The sequence below is a fragment of the Vicia villosa genome, linkage group LG3, assembly GCF_029867415.1.
Source record: "Vicia villosa cultivar HV-30 ecotype Madison, WI linkage group LG3, Vvil1.0, whole genome shotgun sequence".
Taxonomy (NCBI): domain Eukaryota; kingdom Viridiplantae; phylum Streptophyta; class Magnoliopsida; order Fabales; family Fabaceae; genus Vicia; species Vicia villosa.
Genome location: NC_081182.1, coordinates 67,984,775 through 67,998,015, shown reverse-complemented (window position 1 = coordinate 67,998,015; position 13,241 = coordinate 67,984,775). Strand labels below are relative to the sequence as shown.

The 13,241-nt window shown below is 35.7% G+C and overlaps 1 protein-coding gene across 5 annotated transcripts; it reads left to right on the top strand.

The window, feature by feature from the left end:
- Positions 1–608: 608 nt before the first annotated feature.
- LOC131661774 (protein MODIFIER OF SNC1 1-like) lies at positions 609–10,143 on the top strand. Of its 5 annotated transcripts, XM_058931394.1 has the most exons (11): positions 610–889; positions 1,268–1,342; positions 1,627–1,710; positions 1,804–1,848; positions 1,952–2,324; positions 4,617–4,719; positions 5,445–5,516; positions 5,643–6,921; positions 7,003–7,261; positions 7,340–8,290; positions 8,360–10,143. In XM_058931394.1, the coding sequence occupies exons 2-11, from the start codon at positions 1,311–1,313 to the stop codon at positions 9,641–9,643; spliced, it is 4,482 nt and encodes a 1,493-aa protein (XP_058787377.1). In that variant the 5' UTR covers positions 610–889; positions 1,268–1,310; the 3' UTR covers positions 9,644–10,143. The 5 variants fall into 5 exon arrangements, with proteins under 5 accessions (XP_058787376.1, XP_058787374.1, XP_058787378.1 ...); XM_058931393.1 differs by having other exon boundaries at positions 609–889; positions 1,964–2,324; positions 7,340–10,143; XM_058931391.1 differs by having other exon boundaries at positions 609–889; positions 7,340–10,143.
- Positions 10,144–13,241: the final 3,098 nt, after the last annotated feature.

Sequence of the window (13,241 nt, the reverse complement as noted above, 5' to 3'; positions counted from 1 at the left end):
ATGGGATGGAGAGGTAAATTTTATTTGTTAATTACTATTTATTTTCGCCAGTTCTGACCTTGCTTATTTTTTTATGTATTTGATGATGTACACGACACTTTGACTTTCATTATTTATATATTGTATTTTTATTGGTCTACCAACTGTTGCCTTTTATTAGAATTTAACGGTGTATATTTATGAATAAAGCAACAAGAAAACATTGGGTGATCTACAATACGTTCAAAAAATTCAAAAAATAGCAGACTGTTCCGTAGATGAATCTACAGAAGTACCTTTGTTCTAAAAACATTGGGTTCTTCCGTAGATGTATCTACGAAAGTATTGCTAAACTAAATATAAGGTGGAATTAACTGTGTTTTATACGCTTCCGTAGATGCATCTACGGAAGCAATCAATTTTTTTTTAAAATATAAAAAGCTTCTGGATATAGATCTACGAAAGTTGGGGGCAAAATTGAAATTTTGCGTGGTGTGTAAGATTACTATGGAGTGAGTTGAGAAATAGTCTTTTTTTTTTAATAGGAATAAAAAACAAAATTGAGTAATTTTAAATAGAAAAAAAACATATTTAACCTTTAAAAAAATAATATTATATTCTTTATTATAATCACACGCAACATCGTTAAGCTCTTTTGATCAAAGACGTCGTTAGACCTAATTCCACTTTTCCAGGTTCCATTAAGCTCTCTTCCCCATTTCTATTCTTCTTCTATCTTCCTTCCACCTTCGCCGAATCTCTACGATCCGATACCAAAACCCTAACTCTAACCGAAAGACACCACTCTCGTAGATCTCTCGCAAACTCGTTTTCCCCAAGCTCGTTTTTCTGCAACCCCTTCCTTTAGATTCTCTAGGGTTTCTACAAACCTCTTCCATTTCTTCTCAAGGTATTTCTCCTATCAAAAATCGTCAATCACGCAGTCCAATTCAATTGCAAACTCGATATTGAATAGCTTCTTAGCTGTTGTTTGATTTTTGAATATTCCTTTGGTCTCTGCTTAGCACTCCGAACGCGTTATTGTATGCATGTGATTGTTGGATTCACTTTTCTGCAAACGGTTAGGTTTTTTTATGTTTTAGGTTGGGAAAGAGTTTGACAGAGTTGCTGTAGCACGAGCTAATGGGTTGTGAACATAGATGAAGTTAATAATTACTAGTTCAACTCACCTCTGGTGGCAGTGCTATGTTATAATTACAAATATATACATATGTAGTTGCAGTATCTGACATTGACGTGATTATCGTTTTTGTTCCTTTTTCATCAGGCCGTTAAATTGGATTGAATGTCCGTGTGGCGACAACTAGACAATGACTTCAAGCATGTTGAATGGGGAACGAAGGTACTTTTGTTTTGTACTTGTGTGCATTAGAACTAGAAGCCACTAGAAATGGGATAGTGATGGGGGATTTGGGCACTCAAACGCTAATTTGTGCTTTGTTATGCATATCATGTTATGATACATCTTTGTAGAAAACCATCTGTTTTTATGATCATATGGTTTTGATGCTGACCGCATGGTTCCTTAAGTGAGGAGATTTCAAATTTTGACCCCTCCTTTATGTGTACATGATTGTATTTTCATTAGTTGAGTGAATAGAAATTAATGACGGTAATATTGCACAGGTGGGCCTCTTCCACCAGAAGGGGCGGTATGACTGTGTTAGGGAAAGTTGCTGTTCCAAAACCTATAAATTTACCTAGTCAGAGGTATTTGATTTCTTGCTTAACTATTTACTTCAGTTAATTAGTATGGTCAGCTCATCATCTAAAGTCTAAACATGTTCATTTTTCTTTGTTAAGGTTAGAAAATCATGGCCTGAACCCAGATGTGGAGATAGTGCCCAAGTGAGTAAACATTTTTATTAATTTGGGTAGTAAGTCTTTTTTTCTTATGCTGTTGTTCCTCTAGAGTAGATAATTAATTCTTATGTTATCTTATGTTGACTAGGGGTTCCCTCAGTTGGGGCAGTAAATCACCATCTTCTGCATTAAATGCATGGGGTTCTTCTCTATCTCCAAATACCAGTTGTGGTACTAGTTCACCCAGTCAACTGAGTGCCCGTCCATCATCTGGTGGAAGTGGAACCCGGCCTTCAACTTCTGGTAGTGATAGGACTTCTGAACAAACTACTGCAGCATGGGGGTCAAACTCCCGACCTTCATCATCATCCGGGGTACCGACGTCAAGGCAGACTTCTCAGACATCATTGCGTCCTCGCAGTGCTGAAACAAGGCCTGGTAGTTCAGAATTATCTCGATTTGCTGAACACGCGACTGAAAACTCAGTGGCTTGGGATGTTGCTAGAACTACAGAAAAATTGGTAGGCTTCTGTTTTTTATTTGTACAGTTGAGGCTTATGATACTATCATTAGTCACTTCATACAATGCTTTTGCGGTAATTTATGGTATTAGTAGATTGTTAGATTGATTTAACCGATGTTTAAGATGTTGCATGGACTATGAGAACAATTGATGTGTGAGTTTATTCTTCTGTAGCTATAGCTAATGAATTTCCTTTTTGTACCATCTATCTTTCTGTGGTTTGGGAATGATACATAGCTTATCGCTGGGCATAGTTTCTAGGTAACTTGAAGTGTTGGAACATCTATAAAATATGTCTGGAACAGTTATATTGCATCTTCATTTTTTTAAAGAAATTAGTTGGATGGTTGTTTGGACAGAACACATTAGTGATGTTTAATTCATATGGCTTTCCACCATTTAATGGGAAAAGGACTTTTGTTGTGGTTGCTGTGTTTGACACTCAACTTAATAATTGAGTAGACAATTGTGAGGTTCTTTTGTAAGAACACAGGCAGAGGGAACACTGCGTCACATTTTGAGTGTCCATGACTGTTTCTAGGACAGTGTTGCGGCTGCTACGTAGATGAAGATCCCACTTTGCTCCTCGTTCTGTTTTCCTCTTCTAGGAAAATCCACTGTCCACCCGCTCCCACCTCTTTTCTACTTTCAGCAGCGCACCTGTTTTTTGATGATATAAGCCAGTGGTTTTCTGGCCTAGTCCCATCTTCTTTCCGACATGTTTATTGTTCCCATGACATTTTTCAGCAACTTACTATTTGTCTTTACCCCTCTGATGGTTCACAGATGCCCTTTGTTGATTTGGTTCCAATCTTTTCTCCCTTGTTCTCAGTTTGATTCAACACATCTTTGATTCTGTTTTTTTTTTTTTTTAATGTGATGGATAGCAGTTAGCACCTGCCAGTCAACAGAATACTAGTTTTAGCCTCACGAGTATATTCATATTATTGTTTTTTTGAATTAATTGCTCCATATTTTTAAAAATTAAAACTTCCTTCCAGAGTATTCTGCTTTTGTCGTTGTGTCTAGATAATGGCTTTGATTGATAATATGTCTTTTAATATGGGGGCCCGTGTTTTGGAAAAAACGTGTTTATATGTTTGTGTTAAAAAACGAGAGAATGAGAGACGTTTAGAGAAACCCTGTGTCTGAATAGCACTACGGAAGTTGTATTATATAGTGAATTACACAACTAAGTGTATGCAAACAAATATCAACACTCCCCCTCAAGCTGAAGCATATAAGTCAAATGCACCAAGCTTGACACATATTTAATTAGTTCTGGGACCTCGTAGGGTCCTTGTAAAAACATCTGCTAATTGATCATTAGAGTTGACAAAGCTTGTGACGGTGTCGCCTGATTCAATTTTCTCTCTGACAAAATGACAGTCTATCTCAAAACAGAAGTTGTAGAATATGGCTTTGATTGATAATATGTCTTTAAGTATGGGGTCTTGTGTTTTGGAAAAAAAAATTGTATTTGTATGTTTGCTTAATAAACTGTTAGTGATGTATCCATACTCTTTGGAATATTAGCAGGCAACTGTGCTGTTAGCTTTTTTGCGCCGTTATCAAGGGTTGGCAACCACTCCTTGTAGTATATCAGGGAAATATTCAATCATCTAATTGTAAAGTAATCTTCTGGGTTTTCTTAATAAAGTAATCTTTAAAAGTGTTTGGCTCACATTTATAACATTCCCAAAAGTAATAAATAAAATGGGACGTTGAGGTAGTTATCATAGAAATTAAAAAAAAACTATTGAATATAAAATTTCATCCACACCTCATTGGAATATACTTTCCTAACCACTTTCACAGGAATAGTTTTTTAACCTTGTAACAAGCGTAGGAATACGTGGTAATGGATCCTCTCAGTTTTTTTTTCCTCATGTTCTCTCAAGTTTCCATATCTCAACCCTTAAACCTCCTTTCTCCTTTTATTTCATTGTAAATCCTCTTTCTCTCTCCTTTTTAATGGAAGGTGGGAATTTCAGTGGACCCTCATGTCACATGAGAGGATCCATTCTCAGAATACACATTTCCTACCCATATATTCCTGGAATGTGTTTTGAATAATTTGACAAATATCCTTATTTTAGTGGATTTGGAGATGTAGTAGTAAGAGTAATGTTACAGTAGTATTTTACCTTATTATTTGTTAAAATAAGATAGTCGAGTCTTTAACTCTTTCCAAATTTCTTTGAAGTTCTTCTGTTGTAGTTATTTGAAGGGATGTTATCGAAGTTGATTTATCATCTGTATCTGATATTGTACTACTGTCCTGATGTAGGGAATTAAACAATGCAAGAATGATAGTTTTTCTTTGAGCTCTGGAGATTTTCCTACTCTTGGTTCTGAAAAGGACAAATCTGAACCTGATTTTGAGTCCCAAGGTAGCATATTATGCATAAATATTATCAGTACTGAGGTGATTATGATTTTATATTGATTGACAATTTGAAATAGATCATAGTGCTATATTCTTCGGTCTTAGTAGCATTTAATATTTTATCGATTTACACTGCATACATTTCTCATTGAGTGGTTGCTGTCACTACAATGACTTTGCCTAAAATTTTCAGGTTTCTTGTCTACATGCTGTTTAGTTTTTGTCGATGTTAGACATGCAGAAAGATTGACATATGTTCTATGATATGACTTTTTCTCCTATTTGCAATTTTCTTGCGAGGGTGTCTTATCCTCTTACTTTGTACTATTCTTTCTTTAGTAACATTATTTTAATAAAAAAAAGGAAATTTTTTATAGGTAGCACATATTGTCTTTAGTTTAAGTTGCTTATATACATATCAATGTAGTGTACTATAAGTTTGGAAGTTTAAATTTACTTTTTCTTTATCCATTCAGTTTTCCACTATATTTTGTCTTAGTGTTTTTGCTTTTGTGTTCTCTAGTTTTATATGACATAAATTTTGAATGGTTGGGATTTGAATCATTATTTGTTGAATAGTTGGACTGTATTTTAGTCTTGTTATCTATAACTAGAGTGACTTCAAGATCAAGATATTATAATATCTTTGTTGAGATCTAATGAGTGACTTCAGAAATGGTTGAGATTTAATTTATCATTTGTTGTGAAATATTTATGTACCATTCACAGATCAGGGTTCTCATATTCGGCCCGACTCTTCCGCTGTACTTGGGAAAGAGAAAAATGAGACCTCAACTGTCGGTTTGTCTTCATGCTCTTGCCGTTATATTAATACATGTTGACTTAGTTTTGGTTCTGCCCATTTCTGCTTCTAGGATTTTGTGATTTATCATTGATTGTCATGATTTTGTGTTGCTTGTGTTACAGATGATGTTCCTGTTCATGCAAATACGAAGTGTGGAACTGAAAATTCTTGGAGAAGAGACGACCAGGCATTCAATGAAGATGGTATGAGGCCCGGAATAGAGAAATGGCAGGGGAATCTCCATCCCTATCCTAATGCCGGTATTCTTCCTCAGCACTTTGATGTTTGGCGTGGTGCTCCAGTAAATAACCATCAACGTGATTTTTGGTTCAGAGGCCCACCTAATGGTCCTTTTGCAACTCCTGTTGCTCCAGGTGGCTTTCCAATTGAACCGTTTCCATTTTATCGTCCACAATTTCCACATACTGGTTTTGCAAATCCACCTCAAGTTCCTCCTCCTGGAAGTGGTCCAAGAGGGCAGCATAATAATGGGGAAGTCTACAGGCCCCATATGCCTGATGCTTACATTCCTCCAGGTATGCCATTGAGGCCTGGTTTTTTTCCTGGCCCTATGGCCTATGAAGCCTACTATGGTCCTCCAATGGGCTATTGTAATTCCAATGAACGAGATGTCCCTTTAATGGGAATGGCAACTGGAGCTTCTGTTTATAATAGGAACCCAATTCATAACCCACCCGAGCCTGGCATTTCACATGGTAGATCTGGTGGACATGGTCCTGTAGTAAAATCATTGGCATCAGAGCCGGTAGAATCCAGTCATACTCCTGACACCAGACCATACAGAGTTCTTCTTAAGCAACACAATGAGTTGGATGGAAAAAATGAACCAACAACAAACTTGGAGGGCTCGTTAACAACGAATGCATCACATGCCAATGAGAGGGACCAATCAAGATTGCCTGTCCAGGAGAATGATCACAGAGGGAACATGGAGATGGATTTAAGGAGGATAAGTGCTCATAGCAAAGAAGCTTCTTCTCAAACATCGGGAAATCAAGGATCTATTTCTGTCAAGAATACCAAGTCACTTGAAAGTGCTGGAAGCTTTGATAATATTTCAGAAAGGAAAGTGGATGTTGTCAGTTCTAATAAACTAGGAATTGCCTCAAGACCGTCCGCCCCTAAAGATTCTACTCTGATTCAAAAGATAGAGGGTTTAAATGCAAAAGCCAGGGATATTTCATCCACTAAAAGTAAAGATGATAGGATGAATAAGTTTCACACTGGTAGCCAAATGGATAATGATGCAAGTGCTGGTGTTGTATCTCTTGAGACAACCCTTGCCACTGAAGTAAAAAATCCAACAGTTCGTGGAGTGGGTGCTTTTGGAGGCGAAAAGAATTTGAAGTCATCAACTTTCAGTGAAACACCTACATCCAGGTTGGCCATAGTTTCTTTATATCAATTGCTCTAATTATGGTTCATTAATCGTGGTGAAAGTATTGAAATTCTCTTGCACAGGCAAGTTTCTCATGGCATGCACGGCAGACGCAACCATCGTAAGGGGAGGCTGGATACTCAAGATGTTGATGGTTGGCAAAAGAAATCCGGGGTCATAGATTCTTCATCATCATCAGGTACACAGTGGGAAGCATCTAGCATTCTTGTAGGTGAGCATCAAATATCTGTTGATGCCTATGAAAGGTCTGGGTCGTATAGCCAAGTAAGGCGCGAAGGAGTATCTGTGCAAATATCTGATTCAGCCAATAGCCATGAACAGGTAATACATTCACTTTTTTGTGTACTAGCTACTTGTTATGCTTGCATTTAACTCTTGCACAATTTTTTAAATCTTCAGCATGCTATGACAAAAGAGTTATCCAAGCAGCAGACGAAGCAACTGCAAGTGGAAGAGGAGGAGCAAACTAAAAAGCAATGGGCTAAGTCTCTAGTAAAGTTAGAGGAGGTAAACAGGCGCACAGAAGCAGTGGAAGGATCAATGCAGAAAGCGTATGCTGCGAATTCTCCCCCTCAGAATAGGCAAGAATTTCAACTTTCTGAGTCCGCAACAGTATTGAGAGAATCCGGGAATGCCAATTCCTCTGTAATGCCTAGTGATGATGGTGCATGTCAGAATGTTATGAATCCTAATCAGTCGGCAACCTTATACCAGAATGTTAATTGCGCTGATGCCACAAAATCTTTACAGTCTCAAAACAATGTTGCCTCAAAGCAGAGAAGAACAGGTTATAAACAAAAGCAAAATCTTTCCGACCCAATGGCTTATGTTAATGTATCTTCCAGCATTGCTACAAATGAAGTAAGTTCAGCCTTACCCATGAATTCAATTTCTATGGTTGAGTCACATGGGAACCAGAAAAAGAGGAATAACAGGAATAAGAAAAACAAACAGAAAGTTAAAGATATTTCATTCTTGCCTGCATTACCAACTGCAATGTTGAAGGAAGCTGATCTGTCTAGTAGCTCTGTCGAAAATAAACCCAGGGAAGACATCGAGTTAGATCAGGGATCACTTCAGTCATCATCTTTGTATAAAGATCCAAACCAGTATTCAGAACAAAAATTTTCATTAATTGAAGAATCCTATGGTAGAACGAATAACCTGTTGAAATCACAGCATTCTCGTAGGATGCCAAGAAACATGCAGGCTAATAGACTAACAGAGAAATCCCGTGGGAGTGATGCTTTGATGTGGGCACCTGTTAAACTACCGAACAAGGGCATCTTGGATGAATCAAGTGAGAAAAGTAAAATTGAGGCGATTGTTCCTGCAAAGAGTGAACAGCAGGTCATCTTGGATGAATCAAGTGAGAAAAGTAAAATTGAGGTGATTGTTCCTGCAAAGAGTGAACAGCAGGTGCATAATTTAAGAAATAAGAGGGCTGAAATGGAGAGATATATTCCAAAACCTATTGCAAAAGAAATGGCTCAGCAAGGAAGTTCACAACAAACGGTATCCTCAATCAGTCAGGTTCTTACAGATGAGTGTGTTGAAAAAGTTGATTCTGGTTCTGAAGGTCCCCAGATAACGCAGAATACTATTTCAGGTGCTGAAATAGTGAGTTCTGTCCTGGAGTCTAAAATTGGAGTTAGCAGGCAAACTAGGGTTGGGAAGGGAAAATCACATGGATCATGGCGACAAAGGAATTCAACAGAATCAAAAGATGTGCACGACATGCTAGATGGAGTGAACCATGGTTCAGACTCCTATCAAAATATTCAGATACCGATGGAGCGTCAAAAAGTGCAGATGTCTGAAACAAGAGGACAATGGAAGCATGCTAATAACACCAGCAAACCTGATGCCTCAAACAATCTAGAGAATCATGATTCAGCTGTTTCAGTTTCTGTTCCTATTATTAAAGATCATAAAGGAACGGTCAGGGAAAGGCAACCGTTTAGGCGACAGAAGGGCACAGGGGTGAACCATGACGTTGATCCACCGAAAAGGGCTGGGGGGACAAGGAAAACTGAAACACTGATATCATCTTCTGTGCCAGATATGAATGCTGTTTTGAAGGAAAATCAAAGTATTGGAGATCGTGGGTCATCACACTGGCAACCCAAATTTCAGTCATCAAATAATCAGAGAGGAGATAGACCCAAGAGAAAGGAGTTTACTCATGGTGGATCATTTCCAGATAGTATAGACAAGGATTCTAGCTTTCTTGCGGCACAACCTCCCCGCCAACCAGTTTCTGAGAATAGCATGGATAGAGAAGCTCCAAATTTTGGGAATGTGGATGTTAAAAGAGAGAGTAGAAATGCTCCGCCAGAAGGCCATTCCCACTCCTTAAATCAGGTAGCTGTTAGCTCAAGTGAGCAGGCTCCAACAAGTATGGGTCCTAGGATTCAGCATCACCCATCATCTGGGGTTCGCCGAAATGGAAATCAAAGCCATTTCGGGAAGGAACGTGAATTTCGGGAAGATTGGAAAACACATGCACAAGACAACAGATATCATCAAAACCGGGAAAGACAAGGCCCTCCTCCAAACTACCATCATGAGTACCACTCTTTAGGACCACATGGAGACAGCAAATCTGACAACTTTGAACGACCTAAAGATGGTTACTATCAAGCCCGGGGAAGATTTAGGGAGAGGGATCAAATTCACTCAAGACGAGGTGGTGGAAACTAGCTAAAGTGGTGGTTTTGATTCAAAGCTGTTAATGAGTAGTGGCTATACTCCAGCACGGTTTGTATGCTCCACTGGTCCACCAGAAGCCATACATTTCTTTATCAATGCTGCTCAGCAATGATCGTTGAATCCTAAGTTATGAATGATAAATGCAGTTGCATCAGTTATGTTCTGATGGTTGGTGGTCGGTAGGCGTTGAGCAGGCGTTGAGCAGGGCTACGAATAATGAAGATGAAGCCTCCATCTTTGCAGGCTGGGGAGAGTAATAGTTTTCATGGCTCCCCTGTAGTTTATTAGTTTCTGATTGATAGTTATTTGGTGGCATGACTTTTTTTTTATTGTTTCACCGTGCTTCTCACTACTTCCTACCGAACACAATGGTCCATTAACTTCACACTTTCTGTTCCCTTTCTTTTTATTTGTATTATTATTTTAGGAATATCAACTACTTGTTTATTTTTAATAATTTAATTAGAAAATCCTATACACAATTAAAATTATTTTCACTATTTTTATATAATTTTGTTTGGAATGTAGAACAAAATATAATACAATAATATTTTCTTAATAAGAAAGAACAAGAAATAATGGTAAAACTGAAAAATATTTTTTTGACCCCAAGTAATTAGTAATAATTTTTTAATTTAATATTTGTGGTACAGTACACACTCACCATAGCAAAATATATGATACAATATCAATCACGATTGGAGATAAAATTGTGTGTAGATTATTTTCACTTTATGGAATGATAACAATGATAGATTGGTGTAGCTTTTAGGATTAAAGAGGATAACTATCAGAAGTAAATGCAAGTTAAAACTCAAAATTTATATAAAAAATGATGAATTTAGAGTAATATATTTAATTTAAGAGTAATGTGTTATAAAGAATGGTCCAAGCATATCAAAATGCTATTGGTAAACTTCCATTAGCTTAAAATATTAAAAGACTTTTATTAGCTCAAAATATTATAAGACTTACTCAAGCATATCAAAATGCTATTGGTAAATTTTCATTAGCTCAAAATATCATAAGACTTACTTTATAATAAGTATATGGTTAGTGATTCTAGTAATAAGTTTTAAACTAAGTTCTTAGAATATTCATATAGGTCTAAGAATAGTAATTATATATAGACATACTAAATATAGAGAGTAATTACATTTAATCATAAGTACTTTCATAACACAATATCATACTCGATATGAGTATTGATATTTACTTGTACTTTTATACTATGACCTAACAAAAGTGGACTATTGAAGATAAAATAACACAATATTATTGCATGCTAAAGAATTATTGTGTCTTTTCAATATCGAACTAAACATTAAATTATGATGTTTCCTGAGATTAAGAGAATAATATATATCTCAGTATAATAGAATAAGATTTCTTAGAATTATTGTATATTTTGAAGTCTTATTAGAATGTCATATTTTATAGTGTGCGCAAGAATATACGAGAATATCAAAATAATAATTTAAAATTTTCAGATTGTATAATTGTATACACATGCACTCCCATTGATCCAACATATATAAAGATTTATTAGAGTCCACTAGTATTATATACTCTGGCTAGACAATGAGATATTAGTTTTATTTTTCTTACAAAACTATATAGAGAAATGGTTGTATAATATACCATCAATAGAGTTTTACAAACTCAATCACATATTTTACACATAAATAGAATATACTATTATTTAAATAATTTCACATGAAAGAGTACAATGATCATAAAAAAGAGATTTACCATCATTTGAGTAAGATGAAATCCATAATATAATTTTAAATATAAGATTGTATACAATATTTTAATAACTCACTCAAAGCTCAAATGCTACAAATATAATCATACACATTTGAGAAATATATTATGTTACACGCAGTGGAAAAATATGGGACTTAATTTTAGCTATTATTGAAGATATAGCACAATAGTCATAAACTTTTATTACTTACACAAGACTATAATATCCTCAATATAAATTTTCATAAAATAATATTATTTTAAATAAATAATATTTGTTTCTTATTTATAATATAATTGACATGTTAAATTCTTCCACTTAATAGAGAATAATAGTTGAATTAAGATTATGAATTTTGAAAAATATTTAAACAAATATCCAACTATTTTCTCTATTACACGATGATCATGTCAAATAACGTCACGCCGATAAGGTATGCCCATCATTTATATAATACATAGAGAATTGAAGTTCATTTTAATAAAAATAATATATTGTACTTCATTAAAATAAAAATATTTTTACATGTCACTTCAACAAAATTTATTTATTATAATCTTAAATTGAGAATATTAATGTTAATAAATAATAAATATAATAACATTGTATAAATATTATGCCACAAAAATTTAAATACGATAAAGTATTGAACCATAATTTACATAATCATAAATTATAAGTACATTGAACAAAAACAAATTATATTAATAACAACATAACATAAGAGAAATCAGGCTGCTGAAATTAGGGTTTCTTAATCCACCCCATGTTTTTCTTACGCATCATGTGAATTTCTAAAAATGCCTTCTCAAAATCGGAAATACATCTTCGGAACGCACCAAAACCTTGGAAACCTGGATTTTGGTGGACGAGACTCTATGTAAGAGCTTTAAACTAATCCAAAATACAACTATGGGTAGGAACCAAAGATGCATCTACGGAAGCATCCGACATTCATATGATGTTTTAAGACTTAGGAACGTTTACACGCAAAAACAAACCGAAAATGCACTTACGGGTAGGAATTGGAGATGTATCTCCGATTTGTATTGGCACTTAAACGCGCGCTGCCTCTTCCCCTTCCTCATTTCAGAAACATTTCAAAACACACTCTTAAATCCTCTCCACCCATATTGTGTCAAAATCACCCCCATTTTGCAAAAAGTTCATCAAGAATCATCAATTCTTAGACAAAGTTCAGTTTTCAACCAGATTGAAGCAAGAAAAAACAACACTTGTAAGTTGTATTTGAGCTTTTTACAGTTAATGTAATTTCACCTACAAATTGTGTTTTAGGTTCTAAAATTCAAGTTTTTATAGTATTTGCAAGCTTAGAAGTCATAATAGACGTTTTAGAAATGTTGTTTTTATGATCAATGACCATTTTTTATGGTTTTGGTGGCTGAGCTTTGTCATTGACGAAGCTGTATAGTTGCAGGTCGTACCGGAGATGCATTTCCAGTTTTGTTCAATGTTTCATCAAAAATCGAAAAATGCTTCTTTGGTTTTATCTTGCCTGCATTTTTCCATTTGTATTGAGCCTGATTCTTATTATGAGCGTTTTTTCGTTATTCTATCGGAGTAATGGCTGATGAGAGAGCTTCTAGACTAAGACACGACAAACTTGCACAACACGTTTTTGTGCACCGGGAAAAGAGTCAGGCATCCAGGGCTCCCGCATCTGGACAGGCTGTGCCAGATGCTTCTACGCCTTGGTTTGGTTGCAACAGTAATGAGAGGCAGGTGCATTAAATGCTTTCCTATCATTGGGGTGTGATTTCCCATCCTAGAATGCACAAGTACTTTGATATTTTATTGGTTCTGATGAGACGATTACTT